General features: G+C 43.3%; 1 protein-coding gene across 1 annotated transcript in view; it reads left to right on the top strand.

The window, feature by feature from the left end:
• Positions 1-24,965, top strand: part of LOC124775163 (serine protease inhibitor 3/4-like) — a 163,896-nt gene that overhangs the window by 95,064 nt on the left and 43,867 nt on the right. Inside the window, exon 2 of the mRNA XM_047250001.1 lies at positions 19,860-20,019. Coding sequence (XP_047105957.1) covers positions 19,860-20,019 — 160 coding nt within the window. The remainder of the gene's footprint in view (positions 1-19,859; positions 20,020-24,965) is intronic.

Raw genomic sequence — 24,965 nt, 5'->3', positions numbered from 1 at the left:
AAGGCAAAAAGCTGGATCTACTAGATCAGCTGGAAGTTACGATACATAGCGTGGATAATCAGAATACACGGAATGAACAGTTAACTGGTGATACAAATAACTTTTTCAAACATTTCACTGGTTTCTTTTAGTAACTACATTAATAGCAATTGGCAGGATACCACCATATCATGAGGTCCTTGGAACATGTATACGTTATATGTTTGTATAGACATCTCTGTGACTTCCTTGTTTACTTGCGCGTGAGCTCACTCGCGTTTCAGTGTCGTGTTTGGCTACGTGGTGTGTGGTATCTACACAGACGCATGGGCGGTTTACGACGATAGAGGAGAGAGCCATGTGGTTAGATGTTGAACACCATAGGCGACACCATTTTAGAGCTTTTTATATTTTGACGACTATGTGGAGATGCACCTTGGAAAACACGGCTGCAACAAGGGAAGTAGCCACGATGTTTTAATTTTATTATCAATTATATTATGCCTGGTGCATGTTCCATTTTAGCGAGTTTTAACAGGTTCTTTTATTTTTTATTATTCTGATGATGGAAGCTTGACTTCCGAAACGCGTCAGTCTTAGTGTTTTACACTGTAAACAAGTGGCTGAGCCTATATATTTTGTAACATTGACATTCACAACCACGACCTCTCATCCAGTATGGAAAAAATCAAATCCCTAAGCTACTATTTTGATATATTGACTTTTATTTTGAAAATGGCATAATTGCCTCCTTGTAAAACAACGAGAGATGACAGAAGATAATGTTACACTAAATTAACCACTAATATGAGATATCTCATTTATTCAGAAAACTCTCTCGTTGAATGCACCACACAAAATTTTATTGACAGCTGTTTGTTGCGCCTGGCTGGTATGTAATACAGCATACGTTACTGTGTTGCTGGTAGCATAATTGTTGGGGTCGAGCGTGAGCCATCCGTGGCGCACAACGCTCGATGGGAGGACCTAGCAAAGTGTTTCCCAACCTCTGGGTAATTACCCACTGAGGGGTAAAAATGAAGTTTTTCGAGTGGTAAAAACAAAAGGAACTTCCTGGTAGATTAAAACTGTGTGCCGGACAGAGACTCGAACTCGGGACCTTTGCCTTCCGCGGGCAAGTGCTCTAGTCTCGGTCCGGCACACAGTTTTAATCTGGCCAGGAAGTTTCATATCAGCGCACACTCCGCTGCAGAGTGAAAATCTCATTCTGAAAAACAAAAGGGTTCTATTGCTTTTCGGTCACGAAATTCAATTATTTTATACGATGGTTACTATCGGCACCTTGTTTTTTTTGCCTACAATTCGATCCTTCTATGAGTATCGACGACCGCCTTAGAAACCAGTCCCGCCTATCTTTGATGATGGCTCCGTAAATATTTGAGTGAGTCTTAATGTGTATTCAATAACTCGGCGAGATATTTTGCGATAGGTGTGGTATCGTACAGAGATAGTGTTGCCACACCAAAGCTGGTAACGCGAATCGATACCACAGTCATCAACAGTCCTGCAGTCATCAACGACTTACGGCAGGCGCTCCTGAAGATCACGCCTCCCCTCTTAGTTTAGCAGTGCCCTCACACTGAGGTCAATATAGTGTAGACCTAGCAAAAGCTCTGCCCAGTTCGAGACCTAATCAGAAGGAGTCATCATCATATTATAGAACCAACGCGTTAGTTAAAGTTTCTCCACGGAGATTTCATTAAACACACTGATGACATTTCAGTGTGGAACATTGTACTGCAAGAGAACAGTTTGTGTATCAAGTGACGCTTTAATAGTTATTAACGTTTGTAGCTTATCAAGCAATCCTGTGACAAAGATCTACATCTACATCTACATTGATACTCCGCAAGCCACCCAACGGTGTGTGGCGGAGGGCACTTTACGTGCCACTGTCATTACCTCCCTTTCCTGTTCCAGTCGCGTATGGTTCGCGGGAAGAACGACTGTCTGAAAATCTCCGTGCGCGCTCTAATCTCTCTAATTTTACATTCGTGATCTCCTCGGGAGGTATAAGTAGGAGGAAGCAATATATTCGATACCTCATCCAGAAACGCACCCTCTCGAAACCTGGCGAGCAAGCTACACCGCGATGCAGAGCGCCTCTCTTGCAGAGTCTGCCACTTGAGTTTATTAAACATCTCCGTAACGCTATCACGGTTACCAAATAACCCTGTGACGAAATCGGCCGCTCTTCTTTGGATCTTCTCTATCTCCTCCGTCAGACCGATCTGGTACGGATCCCACACTGATGAGCAATACTCAAGTATAGGTCGAACGAGTGATTTGTAAGCCACCTCCTTTGTTGATGGACTACATTTTCTAAGCACTCTCCCAATGAATCTCAACCTGGTACCCGCCTTACCAACAATTAATTTTATATGATCATTCCACTTCAAATCGTTCCGCACGCATACTCCCAGATATTTTACAGAAGTAACTGCTACCAGTATTTGTTCCGCTATCATATAATCATACAATAAAGGATCCTTCTTTCTATGTATTCGCAATACATTACATTTGTCTATGTTAAGGGACAGTTGCCACTCCCTGCACCAAGTGCCTATCCGCTGCAGATCTTCCTGCATTTCGCTGCAATTTTCTAACGCCGCAACTTCTTTGTATACTACACCATCATCCGCGAAAAGCCGCATGGAACTTCCGACACTATCTACTAGGTCATTTATATATATTGTGAAAAGCAATGGTCCCATAACACTCCCCTGTGGCACGCCAGAGGTTACTTTAACGTCTGTAGACGTCTCTCCATTGATGCTGTGTTCTGTTTGCTAAAAACTCTTCAATCCAGCCACACAGCTGGTCTGATATTCCGTAGGCTCTTACTTTGTTTATCAGGCGACAGTGCGGAACTGTATCGAACGCCTTCCGGAAGTCAAGAAAAATAGCATCTACCTGGGAGCCTGTATCTAATATTTTCTGGGTCTCATGAACAAATAAAGCGAGTTGGGTCTCACACGATCGCTGTTTCCGGAATCCATGTTGATTCCTACATAGTAGATTCTGGGTTTCCAGAAACGACATGATACTCGAGCAAAAAACATGTTCTAAAATTCTACAACAGATCGACGTCAGAGATATATAGGTCTATAGTTTTGCGCATCTGCTCGACGACCCTTCTTGAAGACTGGGACTATCTGTGCTCTTTTCCAATCATTTGGAACCCTCCGTTCCTCTAGAGACTTGCGGTACACGGCTGTTAGAAGGGGGGCAAGTTCTTTCGCGTACTCTGTGTAGAATCGAATTGGTATCCCGCCAGGTCCAGTGGACTTTCCTCTATTGAGTGATTCCAGTTGCTTTTCTATTCCTTGGACACTTATTTCGATGTCAGCCATTTTTTCGTTTGTGCGAGGATTTAGAGAAGGAACTGCAGTGCGGTCTTCCTCTGTGAAACAGCTTTGGAAAAAGGTGTTTAGTATTTCAGCTTTACGCGTGTCATCCTCTGTTTCAATGCCATCATCATCCCGTAGTGTCTGGATATGCTGTTTCGAGCCACTTACTGATTTAACGTAAGACCAGAACTTCCTAGGATTTTCTGTCAAGTCGGTACATAGAATTTTACTTTCGAATTCAATGAACGCTTCACGCATAGCCCTCCTTACGCTAACTTTGACATCGTTTAGCTTCTGTTTGTCTGAGAGGTTTTGGCTGCGTTTAAACTTGGAGTGGAGCTCTCTTTGCTTTCGCAGTAGTTTTCTAACTTTGTTGTTGTACCACAGTGGGTTTTTTCCGTCCCTCACAGTTTTACTCGGCACGTACCTGTCTAAAACGCATTTTACGATTGCCTTGAACTTTTACCATAAACACTCAACATTGTCAGTCTTGGAACAGAAATTTTCGTTTTGATCTGTTAGGTAGTCTGAAATCTGCCTTCTATTACTCTTGCTAAACAGATAAACCTTCCTCCCTTTTTTTATATTCCTATTAACTTCCATATTCAGGGATGCTGCAACGGCCTTATGATCACTGATTCCCTGTTCTGTACATACAGAGTCGAAAAGTTCGGGTCTGTTTGTTATCAGTAGGTCCAAGATGTTATCTCCACGAGTCGGTTCTCTGTTTAATTGCTCGAGGTAATTTTCGGATAGTGCACTCAGTATAATGTCACTCGATGATCTGTGTAGTTTTAAGCAGGTCTTTTATTCATTTATGTAATAAAGTGAACAAATGTTTCATGTGTTCTAGTTTAATATGCCACCTCACTGAGCAATCAAAGAACCCGCAGTTGTGACCGGATGATTGTAGTTTCGACTGGTCACAACAGTAAGTTTTGCTAAATACTATACGTGAAGACTCAAGCATATGCCCATTCTTTGGAACTACGAACAGTAGGTGTTAGTTCGCACTCCACGGAGATTTTATTAAACACACTGATGACATAACTTGGTAGAACTTCATTTCCTAATGAGAGTGTGGCCAACTGGTATTTTTTTCCTTTTGCCTTAGACATCAAGTAGTTGTTAGAGGAGAGAGAAGAAGGAAGAAAAAGATGAGTTAAACGTCTCTGTGATGTATAGTTAATAAAAGACGGGAAGTCAGAAGTAATTACTGGGCGACACAGCAGCCGCACCTGTCTTTTTTGTAAGAAGCCAATAGTCCTTCCTGTTGTTTTAAAATGGCGCTTCGTCGTTGTAGAAAAGGACTTCTTTGGCTTCGTACACTTCAGAAGTTTCTACTCGTTGTGTGTTGACATCAGTTATAATGAAATACCTACTCTTCATGATTAATAAGTCGATCAGTTTCTTCCCACACCAGCAATTACTTTTCATCTTAGTGTCAGACGCACCAAACATTATAGTGTTATTTGAAATACGGACTATAACTTCGTCACCAACCACGAAGCGATGTGTTTCCTCACAGAACCCTCCGTTGATTCTAGACGGTGAAACGTCAATAACTCAGTCATTTTGGGTATTTGCCCGCGTTCAATATGAAACACTGAAACAAATAAAGTGCTGACGTTTCCACCGACTTTGTAGCGAACCCATTTAGGCTGACGTACTGCTAGATCTTGATTGACAGGTGGCTACCGACGTCACATTCTTGCCACTGGACAGTTTGAAGAAAAGATAGTAGAGTAACGCACGAAATAACTTGTAATTGTGACGCAAAAGTCACGCAGGAAGAGTGCGACCACACTGCAAATCAGTAAGAGTACTGCACAATTGCTGTGATGGTCACTAAATAAGGAGCCACCAGCTAATAAACCAACGTCTTTATTTGATGCTCTTCGGACAGAACCCATTCTCAGATTGTCATGAACAGGGTTATTACAAATGATTGAAGCGATTTCACAGCTCTACAATAACTTTATTATTTGAGATATTTTCACAATGCTTTGCACACACATACAAAAACTCAAAAAGTTTTTTTAGGCATTCACAAATGTTCGATATGTGCCCCTTTAGTGATTCGGCAGACATCAAGCCGATAATCTAGTTCCTCCCACACTCTGCGTAGCATGGCCCCATCAATGAGTTCGAAAGCATCGTTGATGCGAGCTCGCAGTGCTGGCACGTTTCTTGATAGAGGAGGTTTAAACACTGAATCTTTCACATAACCCCACAGAAAGAAATCGCATGGGGTTAAGTCGGGAGAGCGTGGAGGCCATGACGTGAATTGCTGATCATGATCTCCACCACGACCGATCCATCGGTTTTCCAATCTCCTGTTTAAGAAATGCCGAACATCATGATGGAAGTGCGGTGGAGCACCATCCTGTTGAAAGATGAAGTCGGCGCTGTCGGTCTCCAGTTGTGGCATGAGCCAATTTCCGCGGGCTACGCGTGAAACTTGCCCGCACGCGTTCAACCGTTTCTTCGCTCACTGCAGGCCGACCCGTTGATTTCCCCTTACAGAGGCATCCAGAAGCTTTAAACTGCGCATACCATCGCCGAATGGAGTTAGCAGTTGGTGGACCTTGTTGAACTTCGTCCTGAAGTGTCGTTCCACTGTTATCACTGACTGATGTGAGTGCATTTCAAGCACGACATACGCTTTTCGGCTCCTGTCGCCATTTTGTCTCACTACGCTCTCGAGCGCTCTGGCGGCAGAAACCTGAAGTGCGGCTTCAGCCGAACAAAACTTTATGAGTTTTTCTACGTATCTGTAGTGTGTCGTGACCATATGTCAATGAATGGAGCTACAGTGAATTTATGAAATCGCTTCAATCATTTGTAATAGCACCGTATATCTTGGTGATCAGATACATAAAGACAGCACGCATCAAACGAAGCTGACAGCTTTATTTGTTACATGTTATCCATATGTATCTGATCACTAAGACGTTCATGACGAACTGAGGATGGGTTTTATCCGAAGTGTGACAAATAAAGTCATTGATTTATCAGCTGGTGGCTTCTTATTTAGTGACCAATAACAGCAGTTGTGCAGTACTCCCATCGATGCACACAATAGATTACCGTACAACCACCCCTTCATAGCAACCTTTACTTGAAACTGTTTAGCGGCATCCCAGAATGAGACGTCGGTAGCTATCTGACAACCGAAACAGAAAGTATGTATAGAAAGCCCTTCACCAGAATCCATCAGCTAGTCACACAGAAGAGAACTGCTGCAAAGTCAGTCGAATTGTCGTAATTTTATTTGTTTTAATGGTTCATAACGACGCAGTCTAATACCAAAAATCTCTTTATTAAAACTGACACTGCCCGTGGAAATCTATGAACTTGTAACGTTCGCATTTGTTTCTTCTGCGCTGGAGCCAATGTCTGCATCTCACTGATTTCTCATAATGACGCGTCGAAGATAAATGTTGAGAACTCTCATTATCCAAACAGACGAACATAATTTGGAAATATCGGACAGATAGAGACAGGCTCCCAAAATCAAATGCAAGAGAACAGTGACACTCTTATACAAATTTTGATCATTAGTGGAAAGCACGTCAGCTGTGTTATTAGATATTTTTTGTATGGCGACCGGTTTCGTTCTTAGAACCTCTTCAGGTTGCCGAATTATGCTAAAGTCGTGATAGAAATAGTCTGGTTGTCGTATGTAATATCAAAGAACAAATCTACAGATACGACAACCAGACCATCATGACTTTCTCACAACTGGGCAACCTGAGGCAACCGGTAGTACCACAATATATGTGTAAAAATACAGCTTAGGTGGTTTTTATTAATCATTAAAATTAGTATCAGTTGAGATTGGTGTTCAACATGATGAAGATTACACGCTTTTACATTCTTCTTTAAAAAATCGTATCAAATAATGATACGAAAATTAGTTCTCGAGAGAGCCACTCCGAAATGTAGCAAATGATGCTCTTTCACACTGCTGCCTCTGCTACAACTTAAGTAACTGTCCGTGCGATATATGGCCTATGACGGTGTTCACATCCTATTACCGCAAAGATTTCTCTCTTATTATTCCGTATTTGTTTATTGTGGCGTTTCGCAACTGAAATGGTGTATAATAATTAATAAGCTACTCCACTTTTGCAATAATTAATGCCAAGATCCTCTGAAAAGGTGTATGTTTCATAAGTGACGGTGTAGTTATTTCCTCATACGTAGTTTCTTTGGTGTGCATATAATACATTAGAGGGTTAGAACAAACGTGAATGACCGTGCCCGTTACATGTGCAACATCCACCTATTTTACTACGTCAGTGGTTCAGACGCCCACGTAGGATGGTTGCACTAGTTACGCGACTACCACACAATATTTCTACTTCATCGGCTCCTCAGTGTGCAAGCATCCCAGAGGCTCGCATCATGGATTCAGAACCTGTCATCTCATCATAATCGCACGACGAGATTTCAAATATCTAGTAACCCAGCTGTGCGTGCCCATCCACAAAACAAAAGCACTCACAAGCCACCTGTCTATCATTTGTCTTTGTTCTATTTTTCATAAACGCATATATTTTTTTTCGTCTTAAAGCTGCTGTTTTCACTATTTGTCATAGTTATTCCTAAATTTTGGATTCTGTATTAGATACAAGACCTTGTCGGAATTAATGTACTGTAAAATATGTAGAACACTTGTTTGGAAGTAAGAGAGGGCCTGATGATCCCAGTTATGCCACTATTCAAATAATTCCGTGTAGGTGATTACCGCGTTTAAATGTTTCCAGGCACGTCTTTGCTGAATTATACTAATTTCACTTTCATATTGTGCAGTGCTTCGAAAATTATGAGCTACGGACAGTTCTGGTATTTCGTACAACTTGACAGAGAAACTGAAGTCTAAGATGTTCGTCTTTCCTTAGAGAGTGAACCAGTTTGTTGAACAATAATTTTCCCACATGCATTGGTCAGTTTCTTTCCTGCAGCATACATAATTACGCCATTTTTGTCGTACGAGTGTTTTACGTATAAAGCGGATTGCGACATACGTTTAGAAGGCGACTGAGAAGTTGTGTAATTGAATTTCCATCCATGGGATCTAAATTCAATTGAAAATGTAAGAGACCATCTCTATCGTCGTCATCTCTGTCAGAAATACTCCCTCGTCATTCTTCAGCAGTTGTGAGAAGCGCTAAGGGAAACTCTGCGTCGGGTAGCAGCAGACTGACTCAAGGTCAGCCCGTCTAGCTGTAGTGTGTGTCGTAATCACAGCGACTGAGACCATCAACTGCGATTAGTTTCTTTCCAGGGCTCCCACACAACAGAGAGTTTCCCTCATCGTACTGTGGAAGTAACACCTCCCGAGCAAAATACAGCAAACTGAATTAACCATATCCTGAGAGCTGTTACTGAGATGATATTTCTTAATCTTTTCAGAGTCTACAAAGAATCCAGTCGTCACAAGCAAGATAAAGCCGCGTGTAACTGCCTCAGTTAAACGGCATTGTTCACTGTACTATTTATGTCTCTTAACGGGACGGATATCGATGGATGTGATGTACGTCTACAGACAAACAGAATATTGCAGTTTCAAAACAGTTAGATGATTTAATAAAGACAAAAAGCTACACAAATAGAACAAGTCAACAACGCGTTGATCCACACCTGGCCCTGTGGCCCTTACGCAAGAAGTTATTCGGCTTGGCATGACTGATAGTTGTTGGGTGTCCTGGAATCCTGCCTAGGGGACGGATGTGTGTGTTGTCCTTAGGTTAGTTAGGTTTAAGTAGTTCTCAGTTCTAGGGGCTGATGTCCTCAGATGTTAAGTCCCATAGTGCTCAGAGCCATTTGGTCCCGCTATGAAATGAAATGGCATCATTCTTCGTTGTCGGTCCGTATGGCGGGCGACAATCAAGTCAGTATCCCACCACTGTACGGGGCGTCTCCAGACATTTCTTCGGCCTGGAGTCTAATTGGTTCGCCGGCCGTAGTGGCCGTGCGATTAAAGGCGCTGCAGTCTGGAACCGCAAGACCGCTACTGTCGCAGGTTCGAATCCTGCCTCGGGCATGGATGTGTGTGATGTCCTTAGGTTAGTTAGGTATAAGTAGTTCTAAGTTCTAGGGGACTAATGACCTCAGAAGTTAAGTCCCATAGTGCTCAGAGCCATTTGAGTATTCCATGTCTGCAGTACTCTTTGACTGCCATTTGAACCATTTTTTCTAATTGGTTCAAATGGCTCTGAGCACTATGGGACTTAACTTCTGAGGTCATCAGTCCCCTAGAACTTAGAACTACTTATACCTAACTAACCTAAGGACATCACACACATCCATGCCCGAGGCAGGATTCGAACCTGCGACCGTAGCGGTCGCGCGGTTCCAGACTGTAGCGCCTAGAACCGCTCGGCCACTCCGGCCGGCTGGAGTCTAATTGACTGGAGGAGAACTGTCTTCAGTGGTGAGTACCGTTTCGAAATGAGTCCCGATGACCAAGGAAGACGTGTGTGGAGAGGCCCAGACAGTAGTTGGATATCAACCTGACTTTCACCCATCAAACAGCCCAACAGCCAGAAGTGAGGGTCTGGGGGGGGGCCATTTTATTTCAATGCAGGACGCCTTTGGTTGTCATTATTGGCATCACTGCGGCACAGTGGTAAGTCGGCGATAATCTACGCCTTTTTTCGTTGCCCTTCTAGACAAGGCATCCTTGGCTTCCATTACAGCAAGATAATACTGCCCTGCACTTAGTGAGAGTTTCTACTACTTGTCTTCATGCTTGCCGAACCCTACCTAGGCCATTAAGGTCGTTGGATTGCGGCGAGGAGGGTTAAATTTTCGTTCGTCGTACTGTGCACTGTTCATCTGCAAAAATCTACCTACCTCAGTTTGGCGTCCGCTCACCATCCCTTTTCTCTGTAAACGTACGCCCTGTTTAGACGTCGGGAAAGCAGCGTTGATAAAAACGACGCCTATACTTATGTTGCAAAGTCTGCGTAAACTCTAGTTGCCTGCTGTCTTGCAATTATCTCATAATACATATCGGGTGGTAAAGTTGGTGCTTCTGTCATTAGAAATTGTTCAAAATTTGAAAGCAAGTCTTTTTTATTTCCCTTAAGCACACGTTTAAACCGGCCATCAAGTCTATATTTACTTAACTAACAAATCCACAACTCTCAGTTCTCAGTTCATGCAACAAGCAGCCAGAAATAAAAGTAAGTCCGACCAGATTGACTACGCGATCTCACAGTCACAGTTCCGCTACTCATAGCGAGTTTCATGCTCGGCCCTTTTCAGTGGTTTTCTTTTAGAGAAACTGCTCGCCAAAATACTCCATATATGAATACGGAACATGTTGTTGTTGTTGTTGTGGTCTTCAGTCCTGAGACTGGTTTGTTGCAGCTCTCCATGCTACTCTATCCTGTGCAAGCCTCTTCATCTCCCAGTTCCCACTGCAGCCTACATCTTTCTGAATCTGCTTAGTGTATTCATCTCTTGGTCTCCCTCCACGATTTTTACCCTCCATGCTGCCCTCCAAAACTAAATAGGTGATTCCTTGATGCCTCAGAACATGTCCTACCAACCGATCCCTTCTTCTAGTCAAGTTGTGCCACAAACTTTTCTTTTCCCCAATCCTGTTCAATACCTGTTGATTAGTTACGTGATCTACCCATCTAATCTTCAGCATTCTTCTGTAGCACCACATTTCGAAAGCTTCTATTCTTTTCTTGTCCGAACTATTTATCGTCCATGTTTCACTTCCATACATGGCTACACTCCATACAAATACTTTCACAAACGACTTCCTGACACTTAAATCTATATTCGATGTCAACAAATTTCTCTTCTTCAGAAACTCTTTCCTTGCCATTGCCAGTCTACATTTTATATCCTCTCTACTTCGACTATCATAAGCTATTTTGCTCCCTAAATAGCAAAAATTCTTTACTACTTTAAGTGTCTCATTTCCTAATCTAATCGGTCTGACAGACCAGTCAAAATGATCCTTCGTGATCATTCTCGCGCAAAACTCGCCTAAGCCAATCACTATTCAGAAAAGCATTTGTCTCTTCCGAAATGCCAATACTTACACAATGTTTGATAAAACAAAACGAAATTAAAATTAATCTTGAAAATAATTTAGAAAACGATTACTCTGCAAACGGCTATTCTGGCTGCCTTCTTACAAAAGCAATCACACCTAGACACAACGTCATCAGCAATGTGGGTAACACACAACTTTCCCACGTTCTAGTTAGGTAATGTTGTACGTAATATAATATTGAATGTTAACGTATGTCACACATACACACTCTCACTCATTCGCATTTATTCTCACAACAACCTAATAAACAGATAATATTTTCTGAATATTATAGTACGAAAATGCAAAATAATTAAGGTTTTGAAAATAAAATCTCAATTAAATCATTCTACACCTTGAGAACTCTAGTAATGATTTCAAATGATACTAAAAGACAAACTGTTATTATTCCTAACTGAGTTTTGCAGTCTAAGTGTCGGTTTGGGGTGTTTTAGGCAATTTTCTGAATTTCCGAAACTATAATATGTACGACTTTGAAATTTTGTGGAGAGCTGCTTCTAACAAAAACTAGTATATGAAATTTAAAAATAATCTGTCCATATTTAATGTGTTTTATTTAGATTCGTAGGAGGTATGAATATACAGTAGCTCGAAGTGTCACAGGAACCGTTCTCTCGCTGCCTAGCAGCGACAGCTGTGCTTATGAGTCATGGGCAGGACACAAGTTTGCAGCTTCCTAAGCTCCAACACAGCGGGCTATGTTGCACTGAATGTTATCGCGTATTAACTTGCGACGCCACGGGATCTCTCCCCAGTCCAGAACGTCTGGAGCATTATGGGCAGAGCTCGCGATTTTGACGATCTAACGCGCCGGTTGGACAGAATTTGTCACGATACCCCTCAGGAGGACGTCCAAAAAGTCTGCCAATCAGTGCCGCGCCGAATAACAGTTTTGATAAAGGCCAGAGGTGGACCAACACGTTATCGACTTGCTCAATTTGTGAAGCTCTTTCTCTAGAATAAATCGTCCAATTTTTCAGAAATTGTAATCGTTTACATGGTTTTCATGGTGCGTCGTTTTTTCTGTCTCAGAGTGTATTTATGCATTTATTTCACATGGCAAAATTAATTCTTCAGACTGTCCTTTAGCTCTGTCCAAACAAAAAAATACACCGTTCGGACAAGCCTTAAAGGCCCAGCGGTACCGACCGACCGCCGTGTCACCCGCAAGCCCTTAGGCATCACTGGATGCAGATACAGAGGTCATGTGGTCAGTACACCGCTCGCCTGGCCGTTATCGGTTTTCGTGGCCGGAGCCGCTACTTCTCAATCAAGTAGCTCCTCAGTTGGCCTCACAAGGGCTGAGTGCACCCCGCTTGCCAACAGCCCCTTGCAGATCCGGAAGGTGACCCATCCAAGCGCTAGCTATGCCCGACAGCGCTTAAACTTCGGTGGCCTGACGGAAACAGGTGTTACCATTGCGACAAGGCCGTTGGCGTTAACTCTATCGGGACTTTATTACTGCGTCAACGTTCCAATACGCTTAGTACATGAACAATACATAATGTCAGTATGTTAAGAAGTATACTCATTACGTTCTTCTTGAATATGAGCTAGAACAAACAAACGTAATTAAGCAATGCAGAAGAAATAAAATGTGGAGAAAATGACAGAGAAAGCACGACTAAAAACAATGGGTAAGATTAGCAGATAATATCGAAGGAAGAAAATAAAAATAGCCAGCGATGTGGAAAGCGTGTTTGGTCTTATCAGTGTGATAGATATAGTTGTTCCCTTTTTGACAGAAGGAAAACAGCTTCGATATGGCGAGAAGTGTAGCTATACTGATTACAGATAAAACTTTAACATCTTTTTGAATGCAGTGTGGTTCTGGCTGACACCCAAGTTGCTGGGTGTACGGCTGAAATGGAAAATTAGATGGACAAAAAATTTAATCTTATATGTTAGTGCAACCAAGTGCTGATCTATCTGATCAGGTACGCAGTTATGGAATGTTGATAGGTATCTGACGTTACAGGAGACGTGTTGAGGACGCCAGCGAATACGAAACCCACGAAGAAAACGGTACGTGTGAAAATCAGGTCCCCTACCCGCTTGCAGCCATCCTAACTGAGCGACGGAAGGGCGGACGTGATCAAAGAACCGAGTGTTACACATATCTTACGCGAGATGTAGACTCGTTGGATAACTTCAAGCCTTTTCTCACTTCTTGGGGTGGGGGGTGGGAGGCACTATTGGTTAAAATGAACAATCAGAGCACTTTGTTGGGGGACTGAACTACGATGTCTATTTGTGTGGAAAACAGAGTATTAAGCTGGAGAAAGTCTGTAGTGAAGACAGACAAAGATGATTCTATTTCTTTGCATTTAATTCGGCAGTATTAGGGTCTCATTGTGACAGATGAATCAAAAATGTTTTTCTAAATGATGTTGCTTTCAGACAACAAATTAACGTTAAAAATGCAACAAAAATAAATGATAATAATGATAGCGGCAATAAAACATTTATCATTCCACGTCACACTTTCACACTATGGTTTTCCCTTCCTTTTTTTCCTTTTCTGGGGAAACTTAGTCCCAAGGCTGTGCACTGTATAATACTTACACAGTACCCTCTCTCTGAGCTCAACATTTCACTAATTGCATCAAAACACGATACGAACAAGTACTGACACAAATGTCTTGCAAAAGATAAATTTTATGGTAGTAAGGGAAGTTGAACAGACTGAACAGTGTCTTGAAAAGAGGATATAAGAGCCGTCGTAAGAGCAGTTGAATTGAAAGGAGGATATAAGATGAACAACAATGTTTTGGTTGGCAGGAGAGCCAACACCGTGTTACTAGAGGAGGCCGAAAGGCACGCGTTTTAGCTCACGCAGGCTGGCGTGAGGTCTGGAACAGGACAAGGAAATTAGAATTTAGAAAAACGGACGTAGCTGGTGGAATACTTAACTTTAATCCATTAATGGTGAACGACGGTCTGGACGGTACATGATTCACAATATCAATAGAAACTGATAATGGCGCCTTGCTAGGTCGTAGCAAATGACGTAGCTGAAGGCTATGCTAAACTATCGTCTCGGCAAATGAGAGCGTATTTTGTCAGTGAACCATCGCTAGCAAAGTCGGCTGTACAACTGGGGCGAGTGCTAGGAAGTCTCTCTAGACCTGCCGTGTGGCGGCGCTCGGTCTGCAGTCAGTGATAGTGGCGACACGCGGGTCCGGCGTATACTAACGGACCGCGGCCGATTTAAAGGCTACCACCTAGCAAGTGTGGTGTCTGGCGGTGACACCACAAACAACGAAAGCAAAACGAGGATGATGGTATTTAGTCGAATTAAATCAAGTGATGCTGAGGGACCTAGAGTATGAAATGAGGCATTTAAAGTAGTAAATGAGTTTTGGTATTTTTGCAGCAAAATAACTGATGATGGTAAAGACAGAGATTATATAAAAAATGTAGACTGGCAATGGGAAGGAAAGCGTTTCTGAAGAAGAGAAATTTGTTAACATCGAATATAGATTTAAGTATTAGGGAGTCTTTTCTGAAGGTATTTGTCTGGAGAGTAGCCATGCATGGACGTGAAACATGGACGATAAACAGTGTGGACAAAAAAGAATGGAAGCTTTCGAAATGTGGTGCTACAGAAGAATGCTGAAGATTAGGTGGGTAGATCAGGCAGCTTATTAGGAGGTACTGAATACAATTGGGGAGAAAAGAAATTTAGGGCACCACCTGACTAGAAGAAGGGATCGGTTGATAAGACACGTTCTAAGACATCAAGGGATCACCAATTTAGTGTGGGGAGTAAAAATCGTAGAGCGAGACCATCAGATGAATACAGTAAGTAGGTTCAGAAGGACGTAGGTTGCAGTAGTTACTCGGAGATGAAACGTTTTCGACAGGATAGAGTCGCATGAAGAGCTGCATTGAACTAGTCTTCGGACTGCATGTCACAACAACAACAAAAAGGTGGTTAGTGAGGGAAGTCGACCATTTTAAATTCTTATGACTGAGAATGGGTGAAAAGGTTTCCTGGAGGTATCGCGTTTAACATTTAGTGCAGAAACCGAAAGCTGATCTCTTCACCATAAGAATGATCTCCACTGTCTGAGTCGCTGAAACAGTGCAGATTGTCTACTTTGGTTACTCTCAGTCTAGTACCTCAAAGATTTCGGGGTAGCGGTGTGTACTCACCGAGCACATTCGTACGCAAAAAAAGAGTGATCTGAATGGCCTGTGGCGTCAGACAGCAAACTCCCTGTAGGCCATTGTTCAAATATTTCGGAATTCTAACTCTGCCATCCATGTACACAGATTGCCGGAACAAAAGTGAGTACACCCGGGAAGACGACATCGATTTTGAGCCGACGACGGCATATGCCAGCTGGGGGACAGTAGATGCAATGATAATGCTTTCATCGCTGTCTGCCAACAGATAGCATATTGATACAGCTACCAGAGCGCCATCTGCGTTTACGCTCAATAGGAAACGCTCACAGCCACAACACTCAGTGTTGTGCAAACGTGTGAAGCAAGCAGGCAGCCATGCCACAGAGAGGCACTAATGCTTCCTACATCCAACTGAGCGAGTTTAAAAGAGGTCAAACCGTGGCCTTCCGAGTGACGGGACGGTCCTGCTGGAGAATTACTACACAAGTTGGGTGTGCTGTGACAGTTGTGCAACGATGCCGGTACCAGTGGTCACGCCCGCCGGAGTGACCGTGCGGTTCTGGGCGCTACAGTCTGGAGCCGAGCGACCGCTACGGTCGCAGGTTCGAATCCTGCCTCTAGCATGGATGTGTGTGATGTCCATAGGTTACTTAGGTTTAATTAGTTCTAAGTTCTAGGCGACTAATGACCTCAGAAGTTAAGTCGCGTAGTGCTCAGAGCCATTTGAACCATTTGAACCAGTGGTCACGTGAACTTCCCCATACCCATAGACAAGACTCTGGACCACGCAGCACAGACGCCCGCCAGCAACGTCGCAAAATTAAGGTCGGCAATGGCAAATCGTACAGCTACCACAGCAAAGGTAAGAGGTCTTGTGAGCCCAGACGTAAAAACACGAACTGTTGCGAAACGGTTATTAGCAGTGAGACTACGAGCGCTCACATCTGTAGCCAGTCTTCCACTCATGCCACAGTGTCCATGGGCGCGGCTCGACTGTTGGGGTCAGAGGATCATTTGGAATGGCGCGCCCTGGTCTTCAGCGATGAAAGCAGGTGCTGCCTGCATGGATGCGATGGTCGTTTGCATGTACAGCGTAGAGCTGGTGAGCGCTGTCTCTTAGAGTGCATTCGTCAAAAACGCACTGGCTCCACCGCCGGTATTAAGGTCTGGTGGGATAAGGTATAACTCCCATTCACCTTTGGTGTTTCTGGGTAGGGGAGTGGGGCGCTAACCAGCGTTCGGTACGTGTAGAATGTTGTTTGACCCGTTCCTTTGTCGTTCTTGGAGCGGGAAGGTGATGTGTTGTTCCAACAGGATAACGCTTGCCCACACACTGCACGTGAAACTGGATGCCAGGTTCAGTGTATGTTTTGCTGCCCATGGAGGGTACACCATGTGTACTAAGATGGATGTTTCAGAATCGGTAGATACCTGATACCTCAGTACTGCTTGTGCTTGTTGGTCTCCATATGCACTGTTGCAACAATAAATCTCGAGTTAATTGGAAACCTCTAAACGAAATACTAACTTTTTCCAGCAGCGTAGCCGGCCAGTGTGGCCGTGCGGTTAAAGGCGCTTCAGTCTGGAACCGCGTGACCGCTACGGTCGCAGGTTCGAATCCTGCCTCGGGCATGGATGTGTGTGATGTCCTTAGGTTAGTTAGGTTTAATTAGTTCTAAGTTCTAGGCGACTGATGACCTCAGACGTTAAGTCGCATAGTGCTCAGAGCCATTTGAACCATTTTTCCAGCAGCGTACATTCTGTCATAAGATTAGACAGTACTGACTCATTCAGAAGAAACTGCAACATTAATTCACTCCACCGAAAAAGATCTGCACTTGGATAGCACTCCCTCATGCACTGTAGAACACCAGCAGAACTCAAGAAATAGTCATAACCTCCAAGTATTTAAAAATTTTCTAGTATCACACTCCTAATTTGTACTAAAGTTCCTCACAGTAGCTCAGAACTTTTCTCTGTAATGTGTTATTTATTCGTATACGCTCCCATTTTTTTATTAAATGTTTTGTATTTTCTAAACTTTGTACTGACTTGTTCCATGAGAAAATAGCTTTGGTTCGCGTTGTCACACGGAAAAAAATGGTTCAAATGGCTCTGGGCACTATGGGACTTAACAGCTAAGGTCATCAGTCCCCTAGAAGTTAGAACTACTTAAACCTAACTAACCTAAGAACATCACACACATCCACGCCCGAGGTAGGATTTGAACCTGCGACCGTAGCGATCGCGCGGTTCCAGAGTGAAGCGCCTAGAAGCGCTCGGCCACACCGGCCGGCTATCACACGGAACTTGATAAATAACTAAATATAGTAATTAAAATTCCATGTGATGTTAGTAGTTTTATTCTGTTAGTAACTAAATGTCTCCACCAGTTTCGGGTCGTTTCATTTTCAGGCACTTAAAGCGTTATTGCTAGCCTGGATATACAAAACATTATTAAGACGAGTATTTTTAGGGAATCCCTCCTATTTACATGCAACTTTTTCTTGGCTTGTCTTAAGGTGGCTATAACTGTAGACGCCATGGGTGACGCTCACGCCATATCCCATTCAAACACCGACTTCACTATGGATCTATACAAGGTCAGTATAAATTTTAAACGGACTACTCGTCAGATACAGACGCAACGTCATTTTCTGAAATTCGTGTATTCTGAGTGCAAGACTCTCTGGCGCACATGGGCCATCACTCTGCAACAATGTTATAGCGCATTCTCACTTGAAAAATATAGCTGCTACCTCATGCAAAGCGGCAGTGGCTGCAGCGTCTCATTTTGTTTTGCGCTAGCAGTTCCGCAAAGCAGGTGGAGTATCGTGAAGAGAAAAATGACAGATATAGCACCGTTTCATTAACAGGACTACAGGAACAGTAGTAACTAATAGTCTGATTCACGAACGATGGCGGTTCGCGCAGTTCGAGACATTGTTGCCGTTTCCAAGTCACAGTTGCCACACGCGCATATACGTGTTTTGCACACGGAGAAAGCGTGTAGGCCGCAAATCACGTCTGTCGCTTACTCATGGTGAATCTGTCGGTTACCATCATTATCAGCGATGACAGTTCACAACAAATGGAATAAAAAGTCACTAAATAACTCGCTAAGATCACTTTTAACATTCGTATTGGCTACGACATTTACAGCAGAGCGCTCAGAACAGTAATGAACGCTGATTGGCTGTCGGAGAGAGAGTGACGTAGGTGCACAAAGCAATCGCAAACTCGACCGCCATCGTTCGTTACTCCAACTTTGTTTTATTTACTCTGGTCATCGTAAGAAAGATTCTGATATAAAACAAACACATCGCGGCTATTGGTCAGCCGTCGTAGCACACGGGTGTTGTTACGCCACTGTAAGTGACCACAATTGTGCTATGCTGTTTGTGATACAGCCATCAATGCGAACAAGACGAGACCGAGACGTGTAACCAATGGCACCCCATACCATCACGCCGGGTGATACACCAGTGTGGCGATATCACCAAATCTACACAGTTGTACTAGCGTAGTAAATATACTGACTTGATTATGCAAGGTTGTGGGTTCGATGCAATTCTACGTTCTCTTTTTAAAAATGTTTAGCGAATGACATCCTGTGTTGTACTCTTGAGAGAAAGAAAATCAACCTTTGTGTGTGACAATGCAGTGCTCATGATTCCTCAGTTTGTAAGTGGTGATTTTCCTGTACACGAGCGTTCAATTGTTTACGTCAATCTGAAGAAACATTCGACGGAAGGAGGGTGCAAAGAGGCTCTCTTGTTGTGAGAATGAAGAAAATGTCGGGAAGTCTCCCCTCCTCTCCACCCTAATTGCTTCTCAACCAACATGCGGGCAGTCACTGTGGCGTTTCTCACTTGTTCATATATTCGATGATTATGGTGAAAATGGCTGACACTGCGTCATTTTCTTAATGGACTGGCACCCTTGTTTAAATGTGCCGGTAAAGTATTGTGTATTACGTTACCTTCGCGGAGTAGCGTGGGCGAGCTACTCTGTCGTATAAAACGTTAGGTTATTATCGTGCCCGACAACACACGGCTGAAGCTCAACAGGAAATAAAATCCAGTGGCGTAACAGCAACGCGGAAGAACACGCTGCGTAATGTTTACATCACGATACGTTTTACAATGAACAGACTATAATGCTGACGGCTTCCAGAAAGACAATAGATTTAGATAATTTGCATTACAACAAAGCAAACTCTAATATGTAGCTACATAATGCCATGAGAATCATGCGTGTATGATTTCAGGTACTGGGGAATGAACCAGGGAATCTCTTTTCTCGCCCCTAAGCATTCAAGTAGTTCTCGCTTTGGTATATTTCGGAGCAAAGGGCAACACAGCAAAGGAGTTAGAGAGAGGTTTGCACCTGCCCAGCGACAAGATGGTCACAGACAATGGAATTAATGCCCTTGTGCATCGGCTAAATGTGAGTACAAAGCGCCAGTTTAGTTTTATTTCAGATTAAATCTGTGAAAATAATAATAATTAATATTTGGTACAGTAACAAATATTGCTGTTGTGAAAGACTGTGATTATTATTATTATTATTTCTATGATAACGTATTGGGTGACTCATTTTTATTCATGGTATTCATATGACAGCAGTTTAGACAACATTGTTACATTGTTCCCAAGCTAATTATGTTTTCTGCAGGAGTTCTTCACAAATGCCTTCTGCAAGTGCCATCAAACAAGGTTACAGTTTTAGATCTAGTATGCTCTTTGGCTTGGTGGTAAAGAACCACAGTAGGAATCCACACGTCTCTAATTCGATCCTCGGTTAAATATAGCATTTTTATCTGTCGGTTATCACTTTTTTCACCTCTGGCAACGTCTGTCGATGTGAAAAATGCGGCGTTACGCCATGGTTGGAAATACATGTTAAATTGCAGGTCCCTTCTATAACAGACTTGGTAAGTTAGTTAAAAGGCCGGTGGAAGGCTATGACACACCACCTCCAACAGGACCGTGCCTAGTAAAACACAATGGCGTTCAAAACAATTTTTGGATTGGTGACAGCTTCACTTACTTTCTGCTCTTCATTTCGTTTTCGGATAGCTTTGGTGTACGTTATTATCACTGGGGCGGCGTGTACAGACTTTTGTTTCCATGTAGCTTTTAGGTCATCTGTCTCACCCCTGTATTTGGTCATCTTCTCATTGCAGCTAACTTGCAAATTGTTGGTGCTGAGAATAGTGATGAGTCATCGGAAAAGACTTAGTCCGTTATCTTACTCATATCATAGATCGATTAGAAGGAATTGCTTCATTGGTTATCACGATGCGGTTCCACTGTTTACTATTATTATTATTATTGTGGGTAATTCCTCCTTAAGGAGAGCGCTAGCATCCAATAAATTTTCTTGCCTTTTTTCTGTGTCTGTCTTCTTTCTTCCCAACAACTGTTTGGACATTTGCCCAAATTTATGTTTTCTGATATTTTCTCTGTATCTTTTCCAGTCTGTCATGACTTCCGTGGAAATATTTAGTCTCTTGAGACGTTCCATGGTCTCCTTTATCCAGTTCGCTTTCATGCTACTAGCTACCACTACGTTAAAATATTGTTGGTCAGTCTGTTCCGTTCCGTGTCAGTAGAACTTTGTCGCTCTGTTCATGATGTTTCAAATCGTCTCTGTCTGTTCGTAAAGTTCTTTCGCCCGTCTTTTTATGCGGATCCCATCTTTCTGTACTGACCTTTAGATATTTCTCAGTATTATCCTCTCTTGTTTTTCTGGCTCTTAGATTTCCGCTCTTTCTTTGATTGCATATCCGAGTTTTGAACGTTTTCCGTGCTTGCAGAAAATAATAATAAATTAGGGATGGGTCCGCCTTTTTGCAAGTATACAAACCTATTGTTTTAAACCCAAACATTTTTCGCCACTGATGTAGCATCCTCAGTGGCTTTTTTTCTTTTATTCTCCTGACATGCATACACACACATTATGTTTCGGTTAGGAAGTATGTTACATCGGATTATGTTCTTACTCTTATTTAAATTATACACTACTGGCCATTTAAATTGCTACACCACGAAGATGACGTGCTACAGACGCGAAATTTAACCGACAGGAAGAATATGCTGTGATATGCAAATGATTAGCTTTTCAGAGCATTCACACAAGGTAGGCGCCGGTGGCGACACCTACAACGTGCTGACATGAGGAAAGTTTCCAACCGATTTCTCATACACATATAGCACTTGACAGCCGTTCCCGGTGAAACGTTGTTCTCATGCCTCGTGTAAGGAGGAGAAATGCATATCATCACGTTTCCGACTTTGATAAATGTCGGATTGTAGCCTATCGCGATTGCGTTTTATCGTATCGCGACATTGCTGCTCGCGTTGGTCGAGATCCAATGACTGTTAGCAGAATATGGAATCGGTGGGTTCAGGAGGGTAATACGGAACGCCGTGCTGGATCCCAACGGCCTTGTATCACAAGCAGTCGAGATGACAGGCATCTTATCCGCATGGCTGTAACGGATCGTGTAGCCACGTCTCGATCCCTAGGTCAACAGATGGGGACGTTTGCAAGACAACAACCATCTGCACGAACAGTTCGACGGCGTTTGCAGCAGCATGGACTATCAACTCGGAGACCATGGCTGCGGTTACCATTGAATCTGCATCACAGACAGGAGCGCCCGCGATGGTGTACTCAACGACGAACCTGGGTGCACGAATGACAAAACGTCGTTTTTTCGGATGAATCCAGGTTCTGTTTACAGCATCATGATGGTCGCATCCGTGTTTGGCGACACCCCGGTGAACGCACATTGGAAGCGTGTATTCGTCATCACCATACTGGCGTATCACCCGGCGTGATGGTACGGGGTGCCATTGGTTACATGTCTCGAACACCTCTTGTTCGCATTGACGGCGCTTTGAACAGTGGACGTTACATTTCAGGTGTGTTACGACCCGTGGCTCTACCCGTCATTCGATCCCTACGAAACCCTACATTTCAGCAGGATAATGCACGACCGCATGCTGCATGTTGCTGGCCAGCACATTCTCCAGATCTCTCACCAATTGAAAACGTCTGGTCAATGGCGGCCGAGTAACTGGCTCGTCAGAATACGCCAGTCAGTACTCTTGATGAACTGTGGTATCGTGTTGAAGCTGCTTGAGCAGCTTGTACACGCCATCCAAGCTCCGTTTGACTCAATGCCCTGGCGTATCAAGGCCGTTATTACGGCCGGAGGTGGTTGTTTTTGGTACTTATTTCTCAGGATCTATGCACCCAAATTGCGTGAAAATGTAATCACATGTCAGTTCTAGTATAATATATTTGTCCAATGAATACCCGTTTATCATCTGCATTTCTTCTTGGTGTAGCAATTTTAATGGCCAGTAGAGTATATGCATTTAAATTATATATGCCCTTTACCTTAATTTTTCTTCGTGTGTGCCCTGTGATTGCCAACCGAAACCAACCACAGATCTAGATTAATACAACATGTCATCTGGAATCATGAGAAATATTAGTAAGTCGTCTGCATGGAATTTTTGTTCATAGTGCAATCTTTAAAATCTTTGGACTTAACACTGCAGTATTTGACTTGTCCTGAACTGTGAAAAGTTTGCTTCTATGTGGCAAACGTGGTTTTATGAATCTACGTTGGCCTGTGGACATTGGGAACAAATTTTGTGAACTTAAGTACGGATAACTATTTCGTGTAGATTGTTATTCATGGATTATGTTTCGCGTTTTGACAGTGTTTACTCAGGCTTTCTCTTGCTCGTTTGTGGATGCCGTGTCTCACTTTGTTGCTATCGCCAAGACACAGGACACCACCACAAATTCCTACCTCTTCATCTCAGAGTATCACTTGCAACATGCGTTTACAGGTGTTCGTTGGGTATACTCGAATCTTTTTCTTCATCTGATGTTTTGCCCTCTATAGCTCCCTCTAGTACAATAGAGGTTATTCCATGATGTCTTAATAAATGACGTATCACCCTATCTCTTCTTTTAGTTAGTGTTATCCATATGGTTCTTTCATAGCCGATTCTACTGAGCACCTCCTTATTGCTTATCTTATCACGCCATCTAATTTTCGTCATCCTTCTACACTGAAGCGCCAAAGAAACTGGTATAGGCATGCAATTAAAATACAAAGTGATGTAAACAGGCAGAACACTGCACTGTGGTCGGGAACTTCTATATAAGGCAAGTGTTCGGCGCAGCTGTTACAACGGTTACTGCTGCTACGATGGCAGGTTATCAAGATGTAAGTGTGTTTGGACTTGGTGTAGGCGCAAGAGTGATGGGACACATCATCTCAGAGGTAGCGATGAAGTTGCGATTTTCCAACACGACCATATCACGCGCGTACCGTGAATATCAGGAATCTGTAAAAACATCAAATCTCCGACATCACCGCTGCCGGAAAAATGTGCTGCAAGAACGGGGCCAACAATGACTGAAGAGAATCGTTCAACGTGACAGAAGTGCAACCCTTCCGCATATTGCTGCTGGTTTCAAAGCTGCGCCATCATCAAGTGTCAGCATGCCAACTATTCAATGAAACATCATCGATACAGGCTTTCGGAGCAGAAGGCCCACTCGTGTACCCTCGATGACTGCATGACACAAAGCCTTGTGCCTCTCCTGGACACGTGAACACATTGGACTCTTGGGGATTGGAAACATGTTGCCTGGCCGGACGAGTCTCGGTTCAAATTGTATCGAGCGGATGGACGTGTACGGATATGGAGACTACCTCATGAATCCGTGGACCCTGAAGTCAACAGGGGACTTTTCAAGCTATTTGAGGCTCTGTAATGGTGTGTGGCGTGTGCAGTTGGAGTGATATGGGACCCCTGATACGTCTAGATACGACTCTGACAGGTGATACGTACGTAAGCATCCTGTCTGATCACCTGCATCCATTCATGCCCATTTCGCGTTCCAACGGACTTGGGTAATTCCAGCAGGACAATCGGCAACCCATACGTCCAGAATTGTTACAGAGTGAATCCAGGAACTCACTTCTGAGTTCAGACACTTCCGCTGCCCACCAAACTTCCCAGACGTGAACATTATTGAGCGTATCTGGAATGCCTTGCAGCGTGTTGTTCAGAAGAGATCTCCATCCCCTCGTAGTTTTACGGATTTATGGACAGCCCTTCAGGATTCATGGTGTCAGTTCCCTCCACCACTACTTCAGACATTAGTCGACTCCATGCCGCGTCGTGTTGCGATACTTCTGGTAGTCGCGGGGTCCTTAGACGATATTAGGCAGATGTACCAGTTTCTTTGGCTCTTCAGTGTATATCACCATATCTCAAACACTTCGATTCTTTTTTTCCTATTTTATACAGGCCATGTTTCACTATCATACCGTGCTAGTCCGAACGTAAGATCTC

Source organism: Schistocerca piceifrons, chromosome 2 (genome assembly GCF_021461385.2).
Source record: "Schistocerca piceifrons isolate TAMUIC-IGC-003096 chromosome 2, iqSchPice1.1, whole genome shotgun sequence".
In the NCBI taxonomy this organism is placed as follows: Eukaryota; Metazoa; Arthropoda; class Insecta; order Orthoptera; family Acrididae; genus Schistocerca; species Schistocerca piceifrons.
This window is presented reverse-complemented; position numbering and strand designations above follow the sequence as displayed.